The sequence below is a fragment of the Cervus canadensis genome, chromosome 2 (assembly GCF_019320065.1).
Source record: "Cervus canadensis isolate Bull #8, Minnesota chromosome 2, ASM1932006v1, whole genome shotgun sequence".
In the NCBI taxonomy this organism is placed as follows: domain Eukaryota; kingdom Metazoa; phylum Chordata; class Mammalia; order Artiodactyla; family Cervidae; genus Cervus; species Cervus canadensis.
In genome coordinates this window covers 64,486,370-64,512,446 of record NC_057387.1, presented here as the reverse complement: position 1 = coordinate 64,512,446, position 26,077 = coordinate 64,486,370, and the positions used below count along the sequence as shown (strand labels likewise).

Sequence of the window (26,077 nt, the reverse complement as noted above, 5' to 3'; positions counted from 1 at the left end):
CTTTCCTTCTATAAATTTTAAACAATTATTTCATGTAAGTATAAGAGCTCTGTTTCTTCTTATCATTAACATTTCATATCTTATTCCATTCTCTAAAATTTCCAGAACATTGTTAAAGAAAAAAAAATAATAGCATACACATTTTTCTTATTCCTGATCTCAGCAACACATTCCTTTTAGTATTTTACAATTACTAATGATTCTAGTCCTTAGTCTAAGAGAGAGGGGTTTTATTGTTGTTGTTATTATTACCTTAAGGAGATATCCCTTTAGTGGTAGATTAAAACAATTTTAATTGGATTGAATGTTGTATTGTATCGAATTCTTTCTAACATCTCTTGAAGAAATGATATGGTATCTCCTTGAATGATTGATACAGGGCATTAAATTAATATAGGATCCACCAAAGATGTTTCCCAGAGAACACATTTTCCTCAAGCTGGTTCATCAAAAAAAAAAAAAAAGTGAGGGGAGGAAATTGTCATCTGGTCAAATAGCTTGGGGAAATATTGCCTCACATATTCACTTTTTAGAGACATATTAACTCTTTTGGTATGGAAGATGATAAATCCAGCAGTCAAGAAATTCGGCATATATATATATATATATATATATATATATATACCATAATGCTGTAGGGTAATTCTGTATTTGCAAGTAGATCCCAAAAGTTCTTATCACCAAAAAAACCACATGCTTTTTCTATCTATTTGAGATGATGGATGTTTATTGAACTTATTGTGGTAATCTCTTCAAAATAGGAATAAATCAAATCATGATGCTGAACAGTGCTGTGTGCCAGTTATGTCTCAACATAATGGAAAAAAGGAATTCAGTTAACTGTTAAACCCACCATTCCCAAATAGTACCTGTCCCTCTTTCCCTCATAAAATACTGGTTAGCATCCCACTGATTTAGGGTTCAAAATAACACATTTGAGAAGTGTCACGTTAGTAGTTTTCCTTGTATTAAGTTGTCCTTGCCCTCCTGGAACAGAACCTGTTTGGTCGTAGAGTATGTCTATTTATTTTAGTGCTATGATCAGTTGGCTTTGTTTGTTTGTTTTGTTTGTTAGTTTTGATATTTATTTATTTATTTGGCTCTGCTGGGTCTTAGTTGTGGCACATGGGATCTCTTTGTGGCATACGGGATCATTTAGTTGTAGCACGTGGGATCTAGTTCCCTGAGCAGGGATTGAACCAGGCCCCTGGTATTGGGAGCGATGAATCTTAGCCCCTGGACCATCAGGGAAGTCCTATATTGGTTAGATTTTGATTGAGGATTTTTGGATCTGTAATTATAAATTACTGTCATTTTCCACCCTGACCCTCTTTTGATTCTTTCCTAGCTTTCATTATCAGTGTGATGCTAAATTGGTTATACGAACTGGGAAATTTTGTTCCATATTTTGGGGGAGTTATAACACAATTAATGCAGCATAGGAATTATCATGGGATTTTATTTTCTTCACTTGAAATATTTTCTATGAAATAGCCAAAAAAGAGATGAAACCAAACACTGGGCTAACCGGTTCTCAGCAAGCTTGTAGAATCCACCCCCACCCCGCCCCGTTAGCTCTGCTTTCTCTACTGATGATGCTTCAAGCGTCTCCATTTTTCCTCACTGTGAGTAAACATGATTGCTCTTTGCTCCAGAGGGTTAGCGGTTCAGACAGCCTCCTCTGCTTAGAAGCAATAACTCCTTGCTCTTGTCACTCCGGTTCACCATAGAACAGGAGGGCATCAAAGACAGGTCAGAGAAGCAGGAAATGATAGAATCCCAGCCATGAGGATCAAACTTCTCCATGAGCACCTTGTCCCTGATGCTAGGAACAAAGTGAGGTGACAAGGACGAAGCCTGACGAGGGGGAGAGACGAAACAGAGAGGGCTGGATTGTGAGGGGCTAGGATCCCTAGAAGAGCATCGAAGAGTATCGATCCGGTGTTTAAAAACACCTCCTTTGAAGCACTGTTGGGACAGTGTTGGACACTCATGATCTGTAGGGGAAGAAATGGGGCGTTAGGTTCCCTCTTGAGACCAGTTCCTCACCCAGCCATAGAACCCTTTATTCAGAGAAATGCCAGACTTTTACAGAAAAATACTTCACCGATCTTCTAAGGGCTTGCGCATGAAAACACACGAAGATGTTTATATGTTTTCCTTCCTGATACAAGGATTGCTCAACATCAAAAAGCAAAATACCTTAGCTGTTCAGGGCCGTGCTCATGGCAGGCAGCTTGCTGTGCTTGGAGTTTGTGGAGTAGCTGCATAGAGCTTCTTAAATAAGTGCATGCGTGCTGCCTTCCCGTTTTTATGCAACCGATGTGCTCCTGAAACAACGTGGATCATAAATTAAATTGAGAAAAATGGATCTTTTTTTCCAGGCTTTTTTAATATATATACACATATATCAAATAACTCCTTAGTGCTAAACATATATTGTTCTTCAATCCTTCATTAACTGGTGCATTTCTTAGCACTGGATCTTCAAATTTCAGTTTTCTTTCTCTCAGTACTTTCAAGGTGCAATAATTATTTCAGATATTTCAGCATATTCAAATGAACTTAATATTCAAAAATGATTCTTTTTAAATAAGCTAGTAAGTTACCAATTTTTTTTTCTCTTTGTATTTTCACATGCTGGGTAGCTAAAAATAAAACTAGTGTACCTTTGTGTAAAGCACGAATTGCATGAGATGTAATTCTCTAACCAAATCCTGGATGTATTTCTTTTAAGACAAAAAGAAACTGCTAAGATCACATATCCTTGAGTTGCCCTCTATAATGTTATGAATGCCAAGAAAGAAAGTATGTGTGTTAGAGGGAAATAATGGTTGGCAATAGAAAAGTGGTTCCTTCTCCATGCTCCATCCCACTCTTCACAGAAGCACGTTTGTCTAGGTGACTTGTTGGGAGGAGCTAGTTCATCGATTCATACACTCAAATTTCCTTCCACTTAGTGCTCAGCCTATTATGTTTAACATGCTTATTAAATGCTGTTACTTTTGTATTAGTGTACAAAGGAAAAACTGATCATAATCGAAAGAAGTTTTTGGTGGTATGTTGTAATATGAAATCAAGACTTGAATGGCCGAGATGTTTTAACCAACACTGAGTTCTTTGAAGCGCCTTGATTAAAACAAAGCTAGAAATCATTCCTTACCCTTAATCAGAGAAAAATCTGATTTTCCTTTGCATTGCCTTCTTGAAAGAGATGATGAGGGCAAGTGCCACAGTGAAGAGCTGAAACCGAATCAAAGAATATTGATTTTGTGTCTAGCCCAGCTTGTGCTTTTTCAGTTTCAACACCTCACCAGGAAATACAGAGAGGCTGTTTCCACAATAAAGTCACCAGTGACTAGAGAAAATTATTGGGTAGGGAGATAGGAAAACATATCTTTCTCCACAGCAGTGCTTAAATGTTTCCCTTTTTAAAAATGTTGCCACTGTCCCTGCTTCCTATTTTTTGTGATTATAAAGAAAATGCCAAGATTGTGAAGGGACATCTTGCTTGTTGGTGGTGGCTCACTGAGGCTGCATTTGTATCCACTGTTTTGCCACCAGCCCAGCCACTACCTCATTCCCTTCTGTTAAATGTATACACAGCTTTCAGAGATGTACCACGGTAGCTCACTGTACTAATCTGAAGCCTACATCTAAGCTTCTTTGTTACCCACGGTTTCAAGGTAGTGTGTTGTCGTGGTCGCTAAGTTGTACCCAACTCTTTTGTGACCCCATGAGTCATAGCCCACCAGGCTTCTCTCCATGGGATTTCCTTGGCAAGAATACTGGAGTGGGTTGCCATTTCCTTCTCCAGGGGGTCTTCAAAAAATCAAGGATCAAACCAGCATCAACTGTATTGGCAGGCAGATTATTTACCACTGAGCCACCAGGGAAGTCCTTTAAAGTAGTAGAGGGATACAAAGAAACAGATGTGAGAGAGAACGTGAAGAGTTAACACAACTCAGTAACTAACGGGATGTGAAAGATGAGGGAGAGAGCAGAGTCAAGGGTGATGCACATATCCTGGAGAATCATAGAGCCATCATCCAAACAAATTAAATGAGATAATTTGGGAGCTGGAACCGTCTACCATCTGACATCTCTCTTGGCAGTGTTAGTATCACCATTAATTCTCAAACCACGAACGGAAGGAAACAGTACTCACAGCACCACAGCTTTGAGCACATAGATTTTCTTCTCTTACAATGTGCGAATCAGCCATGGAAAGCTTGGGTTTTAGAAAGGTGTCTCAATAAGGCTGGACACCATCCCGCATGCATTATTAGTCCAATTAGCAGCATGCTAGTTATGTAGGATTGCTAGCTACAAGCGCAGCCCGAGGTGAATGGCAAATACTCTTACAGTCAGGGTTGCTCAAAGAAGTGGCAGATCCAAAGCCATTTAAAAACTGGAAAATGGCCTCCTGATAAAGAAAACAGCACTTCTGAGGCTGAACATAGTTGGATGAGCTTTATGCTGACAGGAAGACCGAAGCTTTCATGCCAAGGGGAGGGCAGTATGCAAATGTCACTTTCTGGACTTCGTTGATTGCAAAACTGGTGGCAGCAGTGACAAGAGGGGTTCAGGACGGCGGTCACAAGTAGGGAGGAAGAGTCTTCCCTGTGTCTGCAGAATGACCTAAGACATTAATTGCCAGGAGATTCCATTAAGTATGTGCTTTATAACCTCAGGAAGGTACAGATGACACTTAATTTTCTGAGAGTTTGCTTTGCAGTGAAAAATTCAAGAGACTGAAATTAACTTAGGTAACTTGATATGTTATGTCATGATTGCCGGAATTTAACAATGAATACACCCCTTGATGTTGATAAATCTACTGTGGGTCCCATCAATCACAAAAACACATATTCCCACATTCTGGAGCCCCATATTTGTTTATTCTCTTTTCTTTGGAACACCATATATGGCCATCCCTGTGCTATGATTTGTTATTTATTTAAAAAAAAATACAGAGCACACTTTAATCCTGATAGATGAAATAGGAATTTTTTGTTGAGCTATGGTTCAACTAACTGGAAAAAGGATTTTTTTTTTTTCTATCTTAACTAAAGATAACTAAGAGCTGGGGATCTAATGTGCAGTATAGTAACTATAATTAACAATACAGTATTATATACCTGAAATTTTTTGAGAGAGTAAATCTTAAATGTCAAGCACACACAAACTGTAATAATATAAAGGGATGGAAATGTTACCTAACCAAATTGTGGTGATCATTTTGCAGTGTGTTCAAGAATCTAATTATTACACTGTATACCTTAAACTTTCATATGTTATGTGTCATTGTTGTGGTTTAGTCCCCAAGTTGTGTCCAACTCTTCTGTAACCCTATGGACCATGGCTCGCTAGCCTCCCCTGTCCATGGGGTTTCCCAGGCAACAATACTGAAGTGGGTTGCCATTTCCTTCTCTAAGGGATCTTCCTGACCCAGGGATTAAACCTATGTCTCCTACATCGGCAGGTGTATTCTTTACCACTGATTAACCAATTGTAATTAGTATCTCAATAAAGCTGGGAGGAAATCTGATTCTGGAGGTAAATAGATACAAGAGGTACATATGAGTTTTATCAAATTCTGTGTGATAATCTGGGTTGTATCTCTGACATGTAATATATTCTCAGATATATCAGTAAATATCTCTATTATGGACTTCCCATGTGGCTCAGTAGTAATGAATCTGCCTGATGATGCAGGAGATGCCAAAAATGCAGGTTCGGTCCCTGGGCTGGGAAGATTCTCTGGAGTTGGAAATGGCAACCTACCCCAGTATTTTTGCTGGGAGAATCCTAGGGACAGAGGAGCCTGGCAGTCCACGGAGTCGCAAAGGGTTGGACATGACTGAGCGCACACACACGTCTCTATTATATCATCAAAAAAATTATTGGTAAACTATTCAAAGTTCCATGGGGGAAAATGTTAGCAATTTCTTACTTAGGAACAGCTTGCATTCCAAAATTATTCAACTAAGTTGAACCAGTTGAGTGCCTACGGTCAGAGACATCACTTTGCCAACAAAGGTCTGTATAGTCAAAGCTATGGTTTTTTCAGTAGTCACGTATCATTGTGAGAATTGGACCATAAAGAAGCCTGACTGCCAAAGAATTTATGCCTTCACATTGTAGTGTTGGAGAAGACTCTTGAGAGTTCCTTGGACTGCAAGGAGATCGAACCAATCAATCCTAAATGAAATCAATCCTGAATATTCATTGGAAGTACTGATGCTGAAGCTCCAATACTCTGACCCCCTGATGTGAAGAGTTGACTCTTTGGAAAAGACCCTGATGCTGGGAAAGATTGAAGGCAAAAAGAAAAGAAGTAAGCAGAGGATGAGATGGTTAGATAGCATCACTGATTCAATTGGCATGAATCTGAGCAAAGTCCATGAGATTGTGAAGGACAGAGAAGTCTGGTGTGCTGCAGTCCATTGGGTTACAAAAAGTTAGACACGACTTAGTGACTGAACAACCAAATTATTACAAATAATGGCTGTAGTTCAATGAATATTCAGAGTTAATTTCCTTTAGGACTGACTGGTTTGATCTCCTTGCAGTCCAACGGACTCTCAAGAGTCTTCTCCAGCATCACAATTTGAATTCTTCAGCATTCAGCCTTCTTTATGGTCCATGTCTTACATCCATACATGACTATGGAAAAACCATATCTTTGACTATACAGACCCTTGTCAGCAAAGTGATGTTTTTGCTCTGTAATATGTTGTTTAAGTGTCATAGCTTTCCTTCCAAGGAGCAAACGTCTTTTAATTTTGTGACTGCAGTCACCATCTGCAGTGATTTTGTAGCCCAAGAAAATAAAATGTCACTACTGTATAACTTTAAGTGGAGTATAAACTATAAAATATTGAATGACTATGCTGTAGACTTGAAACTAACTAATATTGTAAATCAACTCTACTTCAATTAAATAAATAAACTTTTTAAAAGGCCAAAATATTTTTGGTGACCATCGTTCCTTCACTGGCAAATATCCAGTCAGTTTGCAAGTCAGCTATTTATAAACTGGGAAACATTTTCCTAAAGAAACAAATTTTTTAAATGGTAGTTAGATTCTCAGGCTAATCCTCAAAAGCTAATTTAATTCATAATAAAATGGAACTCAACTTCTAATAGAATCCCCAAACCTAACAAGCATTTATAGCAGTGATTTTCAACCGTGGCTACACACATCACATTATAATCACCCAGGAAAGCTTCTTTTTTTTTTTTTTTTCAAAAGGATTTTTTCCTAAGTACAAATACCAGACTTTACCCCTAAGACAATAAAATCAGAATCCATTATCAGTAGCGTGGTGGTAAATGGAGCTTGGGAAAAGGTACAGACGATGAAAGCAATGCCTGTACAGAGAGTGGAATCAGTGCTGTGTCTGGGAAGTGGAGCCAAGGCTCTGAGGGTAGAGAGTGGGACCTAAGTACTAAAGAGGAAGAAAGGATGTCCCTGGGAGAAGGAAGGGATTGGATTGTGGTGGTTTAATCACTAAGTCATGTCCAACTCTCGCAACCCCATGGATTGTAGCCTGCCAGGCTCTTCTATCCATGGGATTCTCTAGGCAAGAATACTGGAGTGGGTTTCCATTTTCTTCTCCAAGGAATCTTCCTGACAGGATTTGAACCCAGGTCTCCTGCATTGCAGGCAGATTCTTTACTGCCTGAGCTATGAGGGAAGCCCTAGGGATAGGATTTTGGAGTCAAAATCATCACATCAGAGATATTGGCCTCTGATGACAGGGAAGAGTTTTTCAGAATGAGAAAATGGTGGAGGGGTCTGGAATGCTGGGCTCTAGCAGCCCAAGGATTGGGGCTGTGATGATGAGGGGGGAGCTAGTAAGAAACCAGTTAGTTGGCATCACTCAACACTTCCTTTTATCTGGTTCAGGAGGCAGGAAGGCTAAGTTCCCTTCAATCTACTTTCTTATTTTGGAGTGAGGTTTTCACAAAATTTCATGCCTCATATATCTTCTCTACAAAAAGCAACAATGTAGTTCTTTTCATCCTCTTGGCATGATTATGGACACTTAAGACTAAGCAGAGGGAAGGGGAAGAGAGGGGGAATGAAGGGAAGCCAGTTTGTGGGCTCCTAAAATAGGAGCAATTCTGTTCATCTCCTGCTGCTGTTCAACAGCCTTCAGAGTTCAGTAGCTCTTCTAGTCATTTCTTTGCAGCCCCTTTAGTTAGAAACATAGGCACAAAGTGTTATCACCAACTGGTGAAAGCAAAGATGCAAGGCGGAGGAGCTTCTCAACTGCTTTCCTATGTCCTTCTCATTTTTATAGCGAGGCATAGAGATTTCTGACATTCTGTGATTGTTGCAATGTAGGAAAGTCTGTGGAGAAAACAACACTCACATTTTAATCAGATGCTCTCAAATGAGAGGCATTTTCTAAGTTCTATTTCATATTTCTTTTGGCATTTTCTAAGATCTATTGCTTTTGCTCTGTGTTCTAGTTCCCACTTTATGAAATTTTGTCTACTCTGGATTCACAAAATCACTGAGCTTAATGTATACACAAAAGAGAAATAGACAAACTTGTGGTTACCAAAGGGGAAAGGGAAGAGGGGAGGGACAAATTATAGGTAAGGGATTAACAGATATGAACTACTCTATGTAAAATAAATCAGTAACAAGAATAAAATGCATAGCACAGGGCATTATACCCGATATCTTGCAATAACTAGCAAAAATACCAAACCATTATGCTGCACTCCTGAAACTAACACAATATTGTAAATCAATTATACTTCAATAAGAAAAAAATTACTGGCCCAGAAGAATTTCAGAGACACATAAATGTCATCTCTTCTGCTGGAAAGAATGGAATTATTACCATTATCTTTTCTCTGATCAGAAAGTTGGTCCTTAACTAAAAAGACCCAGTACAGGAGAAGTTGTGGTATGGGGAGGTTGTGAATAGAAGGACTTCTTCCCAGGTACAAGCTTACTGTAAGTAAACACAACAAACACACAGCTCCTTTCTGCACAGATTGCCAGCCAACCTGTGTATCAACACTATGGGGAAGACACACCTCCATGAAAGAAATTCTTCTCTTCATGAAGCAAGGGGTCTAACTCAGTCGGAAAATCTGCGTAGACTTCAAACCCTATCCCATCTCAAGGATACAGAAGAAAATGGATTTCTTCGGACTAAAATTCCTGGGCAGAATTAAATTGGAATAACATTCTACTTTAGTGGACAAAAATCTTGTTTAGTGAGACACCATTAGCTCTGACTGTTTCAAGGACAAGTTCATCACCAAGTCATTTGACTTGAGGGGTTCTGCTAGAGCAGACAGATGCCCCTCTTAGGAATTCCTGGGTGCTGAAGTAGAAGAATTAGATCAGTGTGCCCTTTGACACACTGCTGATAGCCTATAATTTGGCAAAGATACTGTGCGTAATGTAGTCAATGAAAGTCAGCATATTGGAAAAATGACAAATAAAACCTCCTTCTCTAAGTTATATACTTAAATTCTCAATCCCTGAAGACCTATGTGTCAGTTGTTGCTTCTGACCTTTTCTAATTGAATTGTCCTTCTTTAGTGAGCTACATAAAAGTAGTTTAATAGATGGGAGCAAAGGGGTACAGCATAACTTTTCCTATTAACAATAAATATGTGTGCTCAGTCATGTCTCTTTGTGACCCATGAACAGTAGCCCACCAGGCTCCTCTGTCCTTGGGATTTTCCAGGCAAGAATACTGGAGCAGGTTGCTATTTCCTACTCTTCCTGACCCAGGGATAGAGCCGACATCTTGCAAATCCTTCATTGGCAGGCAAATTCATTACCACTACGCCACCTGAAAGAAGTTAAAGTGAAAGTCACTCAGTCGTGTCCTGCTCTTTGTGACCTTATGGACTGTCCATGGAATTCTCCAGACCAGAATACTGGAGTAGGAAGCCTTTCCCTTCTCCAGGGGATTTTGCCAACCCAAGGATCAAACGCAAGTTTCCTGCATTGCAAGCAGATTTTTTTTACCAGCTGAGCCAAAAAGGGGGCCCAAGAATACTAGAGTGGGTAGCCTATCCCTTCTCCAGCAGATCTTCCTGACCCAGGAATCGAACCGGGGTCTCTGGCATTGCAGGCGGATTCTTTACCAACTAAGTTATCAGGGAGACTGCACTGCACCATCTGAGAAGTCCAATGTTCCCCTCAAAATAATTCACCTCAGGATTTATTAAGCCATGTTCCTGAGAAAAAGTAGATTTAGATAGGCAGGAAATTGCAGCAAAATTCATCATTTTAACCAGAAGTTCAGGGCTGCTATGTATTTTTGAAATTTCACTTTTGTGTGTAGCTGGTTGCTTGGCTGTGGCTGGAGCTGACTTCATGATGATCCCAATGGTACTGGAGACCTTAGCAATAAGCTTGGATTCCCAGTTCTCCTTCACTGGGGTGAAACCAGCTCAAGTCTCTGTCTTAACCCTTGTTAAAACTTTTAGTTGTTTAAGAATTATTTTTTAAAATCTGTAACTATGTGTGGTGACAAATGATAACTAGACATTGTGGTGACCATTTCAAAGTATATAAAAATATCACAGTGTTATGTTGTACAACTGAAACTAATATAATGCTTTATGTCAGTTATACCTCAACTTTTCAAAAAGTTATTTTTAAACAGAAATTTTCACTTTGAAAGTGAAACAAGGCTCAGAAAGCATTTTTATCAGAAGCAGGGTTGAGTCTGATTCTGTACTAGAACTATTTCTAAAGGAAAAGCTTGGTTTAACTCAAGTTCCAACTAACTTAAAAAACTAAGGGAAAGTGAGACACTTCTTTTCTCTTCTAAAAACTAAAAGTGGCAGGAAAAAAAAAATCTCTTATCTACTTAGATATTCTCCTACCTGATTATAATCTTTCATTTTTTTTTTCCCCTGCCTTAGTCTTAAGGAAAGTATATGCAGAAGGAATTGCTGATAAGAGAACTAGGAGAGAAAGTCAAAACCTTTCCTTAATTACCTTTATCAGGTTAGCAGGGAACAGGCACCTATGCCTTAGGTAAAGAAAGGTGATTAGCATTCAGAATACTGAAGACTACATCAGTTTAGGAAGGGCATGATTTCAAGATAAGTTGAAGGGTAAGTTAGAAAGAAGCAACTTATTTAAGCTTAAGTATAGAACTAGGATCAGATCAAATAGTGATTGCTAATAAGAATTAAGGATTTGGTAGAACTGACTCCCTAATTATACCCAGAGTATTAAGTAGACTCATTATGTTCGAAAGGATCTTGGAGGTCAACCAATCCAACTTTAAATCTTTGGTTGCAAGGAACAGATGCCTCCTTCAGCTGACACAAGCCGAAGAGGACAATTTATTACAATGTTACAGAACCTAGGACTGAAAGGAAGCCATGCCTGGGGAATGAAGTAAACCTAGAAACTTGATCTTTATTTTCAGGACTTACCCCTTTATTTCTTTTTAAAGTTGATGCACATATCCATGTCAATGGCCTAAAGCCATTGTTTGAACAGGACCACAGCTGAAATTCTAAAAGGTGGTTTGAACGGTAAAGCTATTAACATATCCATAAAGTGGTGATAATAACTCTTGTTCTAAAAATACAGCTAGACAGTTACAATCTCTCTAACATGGATTAGGTTATTACATACAACTACATTACAGAATTTTAGTGATGAAACACCTAAAGCCTACCCAGGCCAATCCTCTTATTCTGCCATCAAGAAAAAAATAATGTGACCCAAAAAGAAGAAGCAACATGTTCAAGATTTCCTAGATAGTTAACAGTAGAACCAGAAGACCTGAGGTCTTTTGATGGCTGGTCTGTCAGACCAGAATCACTGCAGATGGTGACTGCAGCCATGAAATTAAAAGACACTTACTCCTTGGAAGGAAAGTCATGACCAACCTAGACAGCATATTAAAAAGCAGAGACATTACTTTCCCAACAAAGGTCCGTCTAGTCAAGGCTATGGTTTTTCCAGTAGTCATGTGTGGATGTGAGAGTTGGACTAAAAAGAAAGCTGAACACTGAAGAATTGATGCTTTTGAACTGTGGTGTTGGAGAAGACTCTTGAGAGTCCCTTGGACTGCAAGGAGATCCAACCAGTCCATCCTAAAGGAGATCAGTCCTGGGTGTTCATTGGAAGGACTGATGTTGAAGCTGAAACTCCAATATTTTGGCCACCTGATGCAAACAGGTGACTCATTTGAAAAGACCCTGATGCTGGGAAAGATTGAAGGCAGGAGGAGAAGGGGATGACATAGGATGAGATGGTTGGATGGCGTCACCAACTCAATGGACTTGAGTTTGTGTAAACTCTGGGAGTTGGTGATGGACAGGGAGGCCTTGCATTCTGCAGTCCATGGGTTTGCAAAGAGTCAGACATGACTGAGCGACTGAGCTGAACTGAACTGTCAGACATGTGATGCCTCGGGCAATGCTAGAATGATGGTAAACAAGAGAGAGCTTAGTTAAGAACCTGAATTCTCTGGTATGACAGTCTTCGGTCAAGTCCTTTATACATTCCCGAACTTTCATTTGTATATTGGAGATATTAATTCTCCCCAAAGGATGGGATTGTTGTGAGAATTAAACAAAATGACCTATATATTACCCTTAGCACAATGTCTAGTACCTATAAATTCTCCATAAATAATAGCAATTATTATTTATCAAAAAATATACTTAACATTTTGCTGCTTATCAAATAACCCTGAAGCTCAGTGGCATACAACAATGTTTATTTACCACTCATAGATCTGTGATCAGCTATAACTCCTCTAGATTTCAATGAACTTAGCTCTAATTTGGGGCTCAGATCTACAGCATGGGACCCAGATTGAATGAACACTCACTATGTAGGATGTGTTGTTTTCATGATGGAGGGAAGGAATGTAAGAAACAGGAAGCATGTAACACTTAAAATCTCTACTGAGAATTGTCTCTTTGTTCACTTCTACTAATAGTTAAAGAGTCAAAGCATGTCATTTGACCAAGCCTAAAGCAGTGAGGCAGGAAAGTTACTGACGCATGAGCAAGCCATGTTCAAGGAGGGAACAATCAAAACAATCTAGCATAGGAAAGTTGATAGAAAAACTATGGTCATTGAGACAAGGGCCTCTATGGTAGCTTGAATGGCCTGAAACTAGAAATCACATGGGCTATCCATAATACCTCACATCCTCAAAATTATGGGACCTTTAGAAAAACCAGAGGTCCAGGGAAGGCAACAGTTATTCAGAGTAGAGATTGGGTACATGATGTAATCCCGTCTCTGAGAAGCTTCACGGAGCAGAGGAGATGTTGCTGTAGAGAACGTATAGTGCAGACTTTCTTGACCAGAAAGCAACTGCAAAGGGTTCATGTCTTTAAAGCAGCAATGGTATCCATTTTCATATGTCCAATAATAATAATTTTAAAACCCTCGACAAGTTATATGATTATGTAAAAACTGTTTTCTTTTTAAGTGGAGCAAGTAGAGAGCCTTTGGGTGTATACTGAGGAAGTCTGCTTGGAGACTACATGGAGATTAGATGCATTTGCTCATGACTTGTGACTTAGTTTATAACACAGATGAACACCACTGGATACCTCCAATAGCCTCACACATTTTTAAATTGTTTTTATTCTTCATCATATATTGTTTACATTTTCCTCAGTTCTGAATTAATGAGGAATTTAATGAGGAAGAAAAAAATATAATTCTCCCATTTTTCCCCTGGATACTTTCACCAGATCCATAAATTTCCTTCAGCTGAAAAAAACTAGGTATATAAAACATCAAGGTATCTCTAATATTTCAAAAGATAATGTAAGGAAGATAAATAAATCAGCGTTACTTGTGCATCCTGTCTCTAACTAACAATTTATTATGGAAATTAAGTACTGATGATGCTTTGCTCCAGATTAGAGGGCAGAGCAGAACTATTCTGTGTGCTGGTTGCTCGCATACCTCAGCACAGTCTCGTAGCCAGGTCCCCCTGCCTGAGAGGTCTCCTCCTGTTGCTTTATCTGCTTGGTCTTCTTTCCCTTAGTCTGCAGCTCAGTTCTCACCTCCTACCTTCCCCAGTTCCCTCCAGCAGGAGCTGTTGCTCTTCCCTCAGTATTCTCATGGCACCTGTAAGGGGATTACTCTTTCGATAGCCCTGTTTTTGAAAATAATCACTGAGTCTGTTTCCCCACCCTGACCTTGAGTTGAGATCAAGGGCAGCTTGGTCTTTCCCGTGCCTGGCACAGTGGCTCACACCTATAGTGCAGTCACCAAATCTTTCTTGAATGGATGAGGGTAAGCAGAATCAAAGCTTGATAAGATTAGAAACTAGAGAGGATATAGGGGGAGCATTTCAGGAAGATGGAAAATATACACAAGTCAAGAGAAACAAAAGGCAGAATCTGATAGGTATAAGATGTACTAAGGAGCCATAAATGGACCCATGTGACTAGACTTGGGAGTTCAGAAAGAGTTGGGGGGTCATGTTTGTTGGGGGAGGGCCCCAAGAGATACCCATTGTCTTAGTCTGCTTGGGTTCCTGTAATAGAATACCATACTCTGGGTGGTTTAAAGAATAGGAATTCATTTTCTAATAGTGCTGGAAGCTGGCAGCCTGAGATCGGTTTCTGGTGAGACTCTCCTTCTGGCTTGTGGCCTTCCTGCCATGTCCTCGTGTAACATGAAGGGAGCTCTGGTCTCTTCCTCTTCATATAAGGACAGTGGTGCCATCAGTAGGAAGGACCCTGACTTCATGACCTTGTGTAAAGCTAATTACCTCCCAAAGGCCCTATCTCCAAACACCATCAAAATGAGGGTAAAGACTTAAGCATAAAAATTTAGAGGGGATACGATTCAGCCGATACTATATGGTTAAGGATCTAGTCCTGCTTTAATGAAGTGGTCCAAAGAGACCTCCACTATCCATCCCTGTCATTCCTGAGGTTCCATTGTTCATTTAAGAAATTGAATGAAATCCCAGAAATCAACATTTCCAATTGAAGGGGCTTTAAAGCCCAAGGGCAGGAGCAAAATAACCTTCTAATTTCTGAGATGAATGAACAAAGTAATTTTTGTGAGTGGTATCTTCTAGTTCTACAGCAGCCATAAATCATACTTTTGGGAGCTGAACCATTTTACTTTTAAATGTACATTTTGCAAAGAACACAGTCATTTCTTATTATGCTCCTTTTGTACAATTTTGTTGCATTCATCACTAGTCAGAGTCCTGTTGATTCTATGGCAGGAAAACTATTTGTTATATTTATAGTCCAAGTGTCTACTGATTAGCTCAGGCATTTTTGCATTAGCTGATCGGGATGGTAGTACAGCCTTAAAAGATTTATGGCTTTCTCCATTTACCCATGGTCCATATTTCATTATTTTCCAGACCTAGACTCCTTTTGTCCAGTGCATTCTTTTAGGAATCTTCCACAGTATGACATTTTTATCCATTTGAAAAGTTTATGCCCATCTGTAAATGATTCAAGCCCAGATGGAGAATTCTGCTACCTGATTTGCAGAAAGTTGTTGCTGTCTAAAGATTTGCTGGGCTTGTCCCATTGATAGATAGTACAAATACATAGTGCTAATATAATGGGCAAACTCCAGAGTATTACCATAGCTCCCAACTATCGAATGATATACAAAAATATATGACTTGGGGACAGCTGAAATTGTTTCCACACTTTGAGCTCTGCTTCCATTAGACTGGTTCACAATATTAGATTGAATCCCAAGGTGCTACTGATAATCATCAGCTATTTTTCCTGGCCAGTCTCTTTGTTTACATATATTCTTTCATTATCCATGTGCTTTTGAAAAAATAAGAGAATGTTTTTAATTGAATAATCTGTATTCTGTCAGATACTCCTTCTCCCTAGGAAGGTATATAGAAACTTACTTTACTATTTTTATTTATCCTGCCAGTGTAGTGTATTGATGAGAGAACTGAGGTCCAATAGTGTTAAAATAAGACATGAAATATTGATTAAGTCTTTTTTAAAATTCCCTTTTTGCTCCTGAGTATAGCAGATTTTAGCAGAAACTGCTGCCACTATTGTGCTCTCCAATAAACCTTCATTGTTGGAAGGGTTTGGATCCCCTTTGGGCTTTGATAAATGATTATTATGCTTTTGAAATTTTTACTTGGAATGCCCTGGGCCTTGTTTGCATTGGATCATAGAAGAAATGGATTAGAAACAGCAGAAACAAAGGCCCCCAAAGGAACCATTCTGTGAAGAGGCGGCAGCCACAGGGATGGAGGCAACTGGACTCCTCATCCTTGTTCCCTGACACTGGTTTCCCTTCCCCATTGCACAGTCCCCATTGTAGGCTAGGGACTTCCCTTTGGGTTTAGGCTGAGTGAGTATGCAGATTCTTAGCGCTGTGTTGCAAGGTAAGATAATAATTCAGTATACACCAAACCTGAATGGCTTCAGATAGACTTGTCAAGATGCTTGGCTAGGTAAGGAAAGCCAGTGGGACAGTGAGCAAAAAGTATGGGAACTGTACATAAGCAGAGCCTGGAGAGCCTGGATTTGGGGTCAGAGACAACCCCATGGCAAATCTCTCTCAGCCAAAGACCATGCACCAGCAAGTCAAGAAGTCTACTGTCCTCTTAGAGCTCAGAGGAGCTTGGAACAGAGAGGAATCTGGTGAAATATGAAAGAGAACTTATTACACAGTGCATACACCACAACAGAGAATTATCACATCTAAAACAGCCAAGATTTTAAAAAACCCTGATATAGAGAAAGTGCTATTATTTTGCCCATCAAAGTATAAGCTTCTTGAGTTCAGAATCCAAGTCTTGAGCTAATGGTGCTCAATAATTAGAGCATCCTATGTGTGTGTGTATGTTTAGTCACTCAGTCATGAGAGCATTCTGTAAATAGATAAATTCAATGTAAGTCAGCTTTCTTTTGAAAAGTAACCATTTCTGTTTCCTCAGTTCCTCCTCCAAAATTATCCCAAAGGGACATGTCACTCACTAGAAAGTTCCAGCTTGATAGGCATTAGGAGAAAAATGCTTTGTAGTATGTTTCCACAAATGAGAAGATGAGGGAACATCCTTAGAAGCAAGGATGCAGGTGAATGAAGAATACTGACAGCCGCAGATATTGGGATTGGTAAAAAAAAATAAGGCTAGCACGACAAACAACATACACCTGTGACCACATGATGGCCTTTAGCATCGAGGAACAGGGGTAAACATCAAGAGGCATGGTAGCTTATATTTTATTGGTAATAAAGTAGATGAAAAATCATATTTTAAATGATATGCCTTCAAGTATGTGCTACATCAAGGTGTTGACAGCATCATTTTTCCAAGAGATGAACAAGTAAATTTTAGCAGTTTCCAAGTGGTAAGTATCTTGATTACTAAGGAGCAGTGGGATGTGAAGTTGGCCGGTGAAAACAAATGATTGATAGCTTCCTTTTAACACTCTTCCTTTTTCTTCCCCCCCCTGCATGGCTCATTATTCTGTTGCATTAATTTAAGCTTTCCTATTGTACTGAATTAGGGGCTAACATTCTCTTATCATCCCTATGGGAATCTTGATTGTTTATTTGTAGGTGACAATAATTGTTTTTATCGATCCCCAATTGTGGAAGGTATAAAAAGTGTCATGGCTGATGACCAGCTGGTACATAGTGCTATGTGCATGACTGACAAATTACAAGACAATATTTGGCCCAAGAGGTGACCCTTTCAGAATTTTTTAAGGCATCTGATAGTTACGCCTTAAACTAGGTCTCTCCAAGCTAAGAAGCATAAACAACTTCACATATATCAGCTCAAGTCTTTGTCACTGATTCTATTGAACCTCCAAAAGGTCAACTGGGGTGTAAAATTTATTTTCTTCCTTTCTAGTACACCCACACAGCAGGAAAGTTTAGAAATGGTGCAGCTACAAGAATTCCCAGATGCAGTGCCATCCAGGCCAGCGAATTCCCTTAGGAACCCAGATCATCAGGGCATTTATTTGGAGTGAAGTGAAAGTCGCTCAGTCGTGCCCGACTCTTTGTGACCCCATGGACTATACAGCCCATGAGATTCTCTAGGCCAGAATACTGGAGTGGATAGCCTTTCCTTTCTCCAGGGGATCTTCCCAACCCAGGTTTGAACCCAGGTCTCCCTTATTGCAGGCAGATTCTTTACCAACTGAGTCACAGGGGAAGCCCCTTTATTTATTTGGAAGAATACCTCTATTAATCCAGCAGCTGCCATTCTACCACTGCAAGTATCATTATATGGATATTATCTGGGAGTATTGAGAAGAAAGCACTTTGCTAGCCCAGGCAAGTATTATGGGTAGGAAACCTCATATGATTTTACATCCCAAATGTGTCAGAGGCACCGGAGGGGGGTGGCAGAAGATGCAACTGTTTAATTAAGTGATGGTTGTAGGACAGGACACTTGGGCAGTATGAACCTCCTAGTCTGGATCAAATGCAACACAGCTTGCTTGAAGAGTTTTTGAGCTAATTATTATGCTGTCTCTCCAGAGACAAAATAAATCAGTTGAAGCTTAAAAGCCATCGATTAAAAAAAAAAAAAAAGCCATCGATATCAGAAATGGGGTAAAAACTTCCTTATTAGGTGGACAGATGGAAAGATCTTTGACCAGAGCCCAAACCCTGAAATTCCTGACCCTCTTTTCCTGTGGTAAAGAGAAGACAAACACACAGAGAAATCACTTTGATAACTGTACCCTATTTATCCTTTGAGGGTTCTGCTAGGAAAACCTGGCTGTTGGACTCTCAGAAACAACTATGTGAGTTGGACCAGAAAGAGCCAGAGGAGCTTATTTTGCTGAGTAGGGGTCCATATGTCTCACGAGCGATCCTCCCTTTGTCTCGGGGCTCTGATGCTATCTTGGTCCTTGACAGCAACTATGTGGAAGGACCAGCTCCTAGCAAAACACCTAAAAAGAAAACCGATTTGACTTAATTCAGATTTTTTTTCTCACTCAAATTAATCTTTACCCTCAATGGTATGGTGGTGCCTTTGGTTTTAGACAGCCCTTCCAGCACCTTCCAGGCACAACTGTGTGAAAGAGAAAAATATGGAGCTTCTCTCTCCAAAAGTTGAGGGAATGTAGCCACCACCACTGCCAGATAAAACTGTACACCCTTTCTATATACACCCCAGGCACTCAAAGGCATTCCCATGTTACAAATGTGCATTTATTGCGACCTGACCAATTGTGTTATATGCTTGTTAATTACACACCCTACATGCATGGAACATGGAACTGCCACGTGGCTAAAGATGAAAACAGATTGACTATCATGGGTGATGATCGCAGAATCATTTGATTTTAAAATGAGAGTAAACCTTAGGTAAGCCTTAAACAATCTCATTCTAGGGAAAAGGAAACTAAGATGCCCCAAAGACGCTATGTTGTCCAAAGCTTCACATTCCAGTCATGTCACAGCTGGAATGGGAAACCAGACACCCTCACTCAGTTCTTTACTGTGCTTGGTACTAACTCTGAAACACACAGGTTCTGCTTTGTTACCCTATATTGTGATTAATTGCTTTAACATGTGTGGCCTTCCCCACTAGACAGTGTGCTCTTTAAGAAAATATTCATCACCAACTTCTAGCATAGGCAGTAGCACATGATAGGATCCCAATGAATGTTTGTTAAAAAAGGTGAATAAGTGGGTAAATATATGAGACCCGTCTTTTCTCATCATGTGCAAATAAATGCTGTAATTTTTTATGATCATTACTAGTGCTTGGTCAGCCTAGTAATGAAGAATGGATAGGATTGGAAGGTATAAAAGTAGAAGGAAAAGGCAAGAAGAGGGAAAAAATACAATTCAACAGGAAGAAAAACTGGAAAAAATAATATCAGTATGTAGATAAAATTTCTAGATTTGATTTGGGAGCTTTTGGTCAAGACTCTTGTCTCTTCTGATTCCTCCCAATTTTCAAATGACTTTTTCAGCAGATGGTACTTTAAGCACTTCCCGTCATTGCTGCTCCTCCTCAGACACCAGAATTGCAGGATTGACTGCAGGTTCCACTGTATTATAGGCAAAGTTGCTCTCTTATATCTTCCCCTCCCTGTGGTGTGTCTTCCCACCCATTTGGCACTTGTTCCTAACCCATGCTGCTGCAACTGTTCCTGTCACAGAGGAAAGTGCATGTAACTCGATGTGGTACTGTTTCTGGAATGCTTTCCATTTAGAAGACACACCAGGAGATATAAAGGAAGTCATTTTACATATTGGCATTTCAGACTCAGTGACAAATATTTGGCAGAGGGGGTGGAAATAGATGCACTGGGTTTGTTTCTCTTTGCAAATCAACCAAAGTTGATGAAAATAAAGGCTAAAAATCCAGTTATCAACCCTCGCTGTGAGTTCCTTGCTCCTGAAATGCCTACCTGTTGAGATCTGAGACTAAGTGGTGACTGTTTATAGAAGAATGAAAGGATTCAGGGTCCTAACTGTAACACACTGATGGCTTGGTCCTGCAGAACTGCAGCAAGGATGTTGGACATCAGTGGGAAAAGCTGCTGGTGGGAGTGCTGTGCCGGTGGTGGGGTGCAGGAGGAAAAGAGATGACAACACGCCAGTTCACCAAGACATCTAATAGGTGGAAGACTGGAAATTTGGTCTTTTTCAGAAAGTGGTGCTACGCGGTTGCCAAACAACCTGGGGTGACCCAGATGCCCCTACGGGGAAAGTTTTAAGGAGATAGGCAGTCATCTGCTTTGGATGGATTGGGTTATCTTGGCCAAAGACGAATATGGAGATCCAGCTTTTCATCCAACATTCCCTTGAACCATTTGCAACTTGACAGACTCCTCAAATCAGCACTTAATCTAATTACTCTACCCCTTCAGTTATTCTACTTGCCATCTCTTTCCTTTCTTTTTTTTTAATTTATTTTTTTTTAATTTTTTTTATTAGTTGGAGGCTAATTACTTCACAACATTTCAGTGGGTTTTGTCATACATTGATATGAATCAGCCATAGAGTTACACGTATTCCCCATCCCGATCTCTTTCTTAAACATACGGAGCACACATCCTCGTATCTGTGATATGGAACACTTCCTGGAACACTCTTCCCTCATATGGTCTGTTGAGCAAGTGGCATCTGTTGCTCATCGCCAGGAGTAGAAGTCCAAACACTTCTGCCCACTGTATCTTGGTATTGGAGTCACCAAAGAAAACACAACACAGTCAAGCACTGTGCTCTGGAGCACAGTGGAGTGCTGGAACAGAGCTCTCCTCGCATAGAGAAGAGAGACAGAGCAAGACATCAGGCCACAGTCAGCAGGTCCCTCCCAGCAGCTGACACAGGACTGTTGGCCTGCGGGCAACCCTCTTGTGCCACAGAACAAAGGACCCCATCCCCTTTTTGCAGGGAAGAGTTATAGCAGTGAGGTTGGCCAGGTGCCATATGTCACATAGGCAGAGCAAAGCAGTGACATTGAGTGTGAAACAGAAGAGGCTACTCCCACACGAGGTGGTGAGTCCAGCCCAGGCTGTGAAAACTCCTTGGTAAGGAAGTGTTCCAGACCCAAGGCCTATTCTTATGTGACCAAGAGGGGGTTGAAAGACTGCCCGCATGAGGCTGCCTTCCCATGAGGCTGCCTTCCCAGTAGGCCCATATGGTTTCTTCCCATTTACCTCTCCTGCCCTCTCTTTTCCCCATATCTTTGTGTCTATTATCAAAAAGGCCTTCCCTGATCAACCTTTATAACATAGCCATCTTCAGATCCAATCCTCTAGCCTCTGTGAAGACAAAAAGCCTTGTTTTGATACTTATTATATTTATATATCTGTGTCATCTACAGCAGTGATGGGCACTTAGTAGGTGCTCAGTAAAAACATGTTCAGGAGGTTGGTAACACAGGTCTTATAAAGGAAAAATCTTGTCTCATGATGCCTGGAAAACAGTGAAGGAAAAGTTTTCAAATGCTTTCACATACCAAGTCATTCACTTATACCGCATCCAACTTTCACTTAGAAGCCCAGCAAGCATCCCAAGAAAGTGATGTGTCCAGGTAAGTCAGAAAACACCATTATCATTCAACTCCCATCAGGGCTCCAAGCAACTTGAGAAAACCTGTCCTCTGATATACAGCACTAATTTGTGTCTTACGGAAAGTCAAATAAATTATTTTTCACCTGAAGGGAGCACGATTATTTGACTCCAGATATTTGCCATATGGCTTCCCTTCCATACAACATAGCTTCTAGGCTTAAGGTACTAAGAGTGAAAGCATGCCTATAAACTATTCGGAGATAATTCAAAATAAGTGTGTATCTTTGACAGATTGTCAAGTTTCCTTATGTTTTTTCCTGATAACAAGTGCTGTGTTTTTGATAAAAGGTTGCTCATTTCTCATCACCCTTTGCTGTTGCTCTGTGTGTGTCTTCCGTGTTGTTTTGTTTGTTGTTTGTTTGTTTTCATTCCCCCTACAGGGTCCAGTCTGGCTCTTACCTCAGCACGGGGTGGTTCACCTTCATTCTGGCCATGGATGCCTGTTACGGCATTCACGTCTACGGGATGATAAATGACACCTACTGCAAGTAAGATCACAGGAAATTATTTTTATGCATCTCCAATCCTGATATCTTGTCAAAATATCACAATTCATTTTAATACCATAAATCTGAGACACGGATAAAGCAACAATTATTTCCTGGCATTCTTTGCTGACATGACATTTCATTGTCAGTGCATCAAGTTGTGACTTTCAGGGATGATAAAAAGAAAAATATTTACCACAGCCTAATGTCAAATGTCAGAAGGAACCTTTTTCCTTTAGTCTGTGGCATATCAGGGACTTGTGGCTTGAAAATACAGAATAAGTTCAAGGGTTATTTAATTTGCAGAACAGGTTTGTTGTTTCTGCTGCGCGAATGGTTGATGAATGGCTATCTACTCAATGGTTATATTTGATCTTGAAGGACGAAATGTCCTGAAGCCTCAGAGAGGCTGATACCTTAACAAGAATTCCTGGAAATTATATTTCACTGCTAAGTGAGTAATCTGTCAGATCCTTATTTAAAATGCATGTGTTTATCCACAGTATATCCCTGCTGGTAGGATAGTTTCTAATTAGATAATAAAACAAACCTTCCATGCTTCATCAAGGTAATGAAATAGATTTCCCTACCAACAATTGGCACAGTATCATTCAGAGAGTGTTTTAATCGTATTGTCAAATGGTACCTAAGCCACAGTCTTCGTAATCAAATATTTCTACTTTAACTGTAAGCATAATGGAGCACAGATGAACCAAATATCTTACTCTGAAAATCATTAAGCCTCTTCAAGCTCTGCTAAAGCAATCAGGTTATCCAAAGTTTGTTTCCATTATACGCCATTTCCTCCCTCAAAGAATGGCTCTATGTTTGCATATAATTGGTGTGATGCATAAATTTTATTTGATTTATTAAAGCACTAAGGACCTGGTGTGTCTTTCTAAAAGCTTTTGTGTATAATAGCTTTTAACTGAGTTCATGGACAAGAATCAGGCATGGGTTTGCAAGTAATGCATTTACTGGGCACATAATGGATTCTAATAAATGAGTGCTTCATTTTTCATCTCAGTCTTTCTCCCCTTTTCTTTTTTTCTTTTCTAGGACAGAAGGGTATAGAAAAGTCCCCTACCATTACTATGAACAAGGAAGAGATGAATGTGATGAATATTTTCTTCATGAACATGCCCCATATGGGGGGCATAGGTTTATCACTGAAAAGAAAGTGTTTGCTAAATGGGCCAAGAAACACAGGATAATATTTACACACCCAAACTGGACAGTGTCTTGATGTTGGCTTTTCTGACCTTGCCACACCACTTGACATGATCATGATGCTGAGATTGTGATGTTAATGATGCTAATGCTGATGATGGTGATGATAAAGACAACAACGATGATCAAGTTTCTGTACATTCTCAGATATGGATGGTGATTCTACCTGTAATTTGAACTTGGGATTTTGTGGAGGCTGGTTGTGCTCATTACGTTCTTTCTGAAGGTTCAACATTACATATTGCACTTTATAATTTAACTGGAATTGAAATGAAGGCCAGTAATATGACAACAGTGACCTAAGAAATTGGAAGATTATCCTTCAAGATAGCTGCCCAGGATTCTTGGACGGTGAATAACTTCCGAAATCCCTGGGATTTGACCTCATGAGGCAAGGTTACTGACTCTGGTCTCTTGAGCCTGAGCAGCTCCACCATCTTGAAGAATGGTTGATTGTCAAACACTGACCCATGAAATGCTCTCTGGGTAAACTTGCCACAGTGACAGTTTGGCCTTGGGGCAGGGAAGAAACCTCTGTCTGACTTACCATCTTCCTACAGTACCTCCAACAGATAAAGCCTCAGGCCATTTCCTTATTAACGAGGAAGATACCATGGACACCCTACCCATCAGGATTACTTGACTATCTCAAACACTTCATTCAGAATGGGCCAACTAGCAAATCTTGATGAATTTCTACTCTCATCACTCCATTCTTACTACCTGCCCCCCCAAACATAACTAAACATATTACTAGAATGATCTGTATTAATGTTTAGTTATTTTTGGTCAAGTCCTAAATATTTCAGAAAGCTATTTAACATATAATATACCAACACTGTAATAACATATACTGTGAAAACATTCTTAAAACATAACCAAAAGGGTTTCCTAACTCTACTACAACATCCAACTACGCAAAATTTGATGCTTTTTAAAATCATGAAACAGGGAAAGCAAAGCATATTTTTACATCAATTTGTATCCTACCATACTTCATAATATATATTTGTATATTCAAATTTCTATTTTATAGGCCCAAGATGTGTCTCTCCACACATTGCATTATTATTGCCAAGTGCCAACTGTTAGACATGGAGAGGAAATGATTTCTTGTATTTAATTTGACTGGAGCTTTTGCCTTCTTGGGGGTTTATTTTCTCCAGAGTGTATCAATTGCTATACCACAATAACACAATAATAATGACCTTGATGTCCAAAGTGTTTTGTCATGTAGAGTCTTTCACATATGCTGTCTCATGTGACACCCGTGACCACCCCACTGGGCTATTGCCTACACATTCTGACATATTAGCAGATGATCTATAGTTTGTTAATTGCTCTAATATATTCCAGATTGCTTCCCTTGCTAATATTTGTATAGAATAGCATTTGTGTAGACTAGCAACCAATTGATTTCAGTGCCAAATAAATGTATTATATCAAGATTATGCAGAAAGTATCCCAAGGATGGGTCTTGGCCATAGACTAAGACCCCTGTGAACAAAGGGAACTTTTGATTTTTTTCCCATGACTCCATTTAGGTGGGGAAAAGATGAGGTAAAGGGACAACAGGAAGGAATAGAAGCAGAGAAATATAGTTTCTTGTCTCCATCTTAAGATTACTTTATTCTCCAGACACTCATTGCTTGTCAAATATTAGAGGGTTAAATTACTGAGAGAGGAGCTCAGAGACCAAAGACATCCTTACCAGTATTCAGAGGACAAAGCTGGGCTCAATTCACAGCCTGTTTCAAAGGCTGGAAGTGATGATACTTTTCACCTCAGGAGCTCTCTGTAGGTCTCTATCAGTGCTAAGTCCCACCATTAGCTATCCTTAAAAATGGGTCCTCTTGTGCAAAATCCTCTTTCCTGTTCTCTTCTGCCATTTCAATACCTCAGTCCTCACATCCATAAAAATGACCAAGTGCCACTTTCATTGTTGAAACTGTTATTGTTGTTTTTCTTTTGCTGTTTCCTCATGTGACTTTCAGTTGTATATATGTTAGTTTTTGCAAGCTAATGATGGATAGAAATGCCCACTCAAAGGAAAATAAACAGATGAAAATGTCACAGTTGTAATACAGACTGTTTTTTCCCCCTGTTGTGATACAGAAGTTCCACTTTTAAATAAAAAGGAAACCTTGGTTATCAGAGTGTTTCAAGGAATGACATAATGTAGTTGATTTAGTTTTCTGGTAAATGGAAAGCCAACCCTATTTGTTTTACTGAGAAACTTCAAAAAACATCCGTGTTCTCCTGCCTCACTGTGGTACTCTGTGATGGAGACTTCTGCAAC

General features: G+C 39.7%; 1 protein-coding gene across 4 annotated transcripts in view; it reads left to right on the top strand.

Annotated features, from left to right (window-relative positions):
* ST6GALNAC3 (ST6 N-acetylgalactosaminide alpha-2,6-sialyltransferase 3) overlaps window positions 1-25,851 on the top strand; it is a 592,462-nt gene extending 566,611 nt beyond the window's left edge. For 2 of the 4 annotated variants that reach the window (XM_043460937.1, XM_043460936.1), the window contains 2 exons: window positions 22,441-22,548; window positions 23,608-25,851. In XM_043460937.1, the coding sequence (XP_043316872.1) occupies window positions 22,441-22,548; window positions 23,608-23,794 (295 nt within the window). In that variant the 3' untranslated portion in view covers window positions 23,795-25,851. Of the gene's footprint in view, window positions 1-20,481; window positions 22,020-22,440; window positions 22,555-23,607 lie in introns of those variants that run through there. The other 2 variants (XR_006268130.1, XR_006268131.1) reach the window with 2 other exon arrangements.
* Window positions 25,852-26,077: the final 226 nt, after the last annotated feature.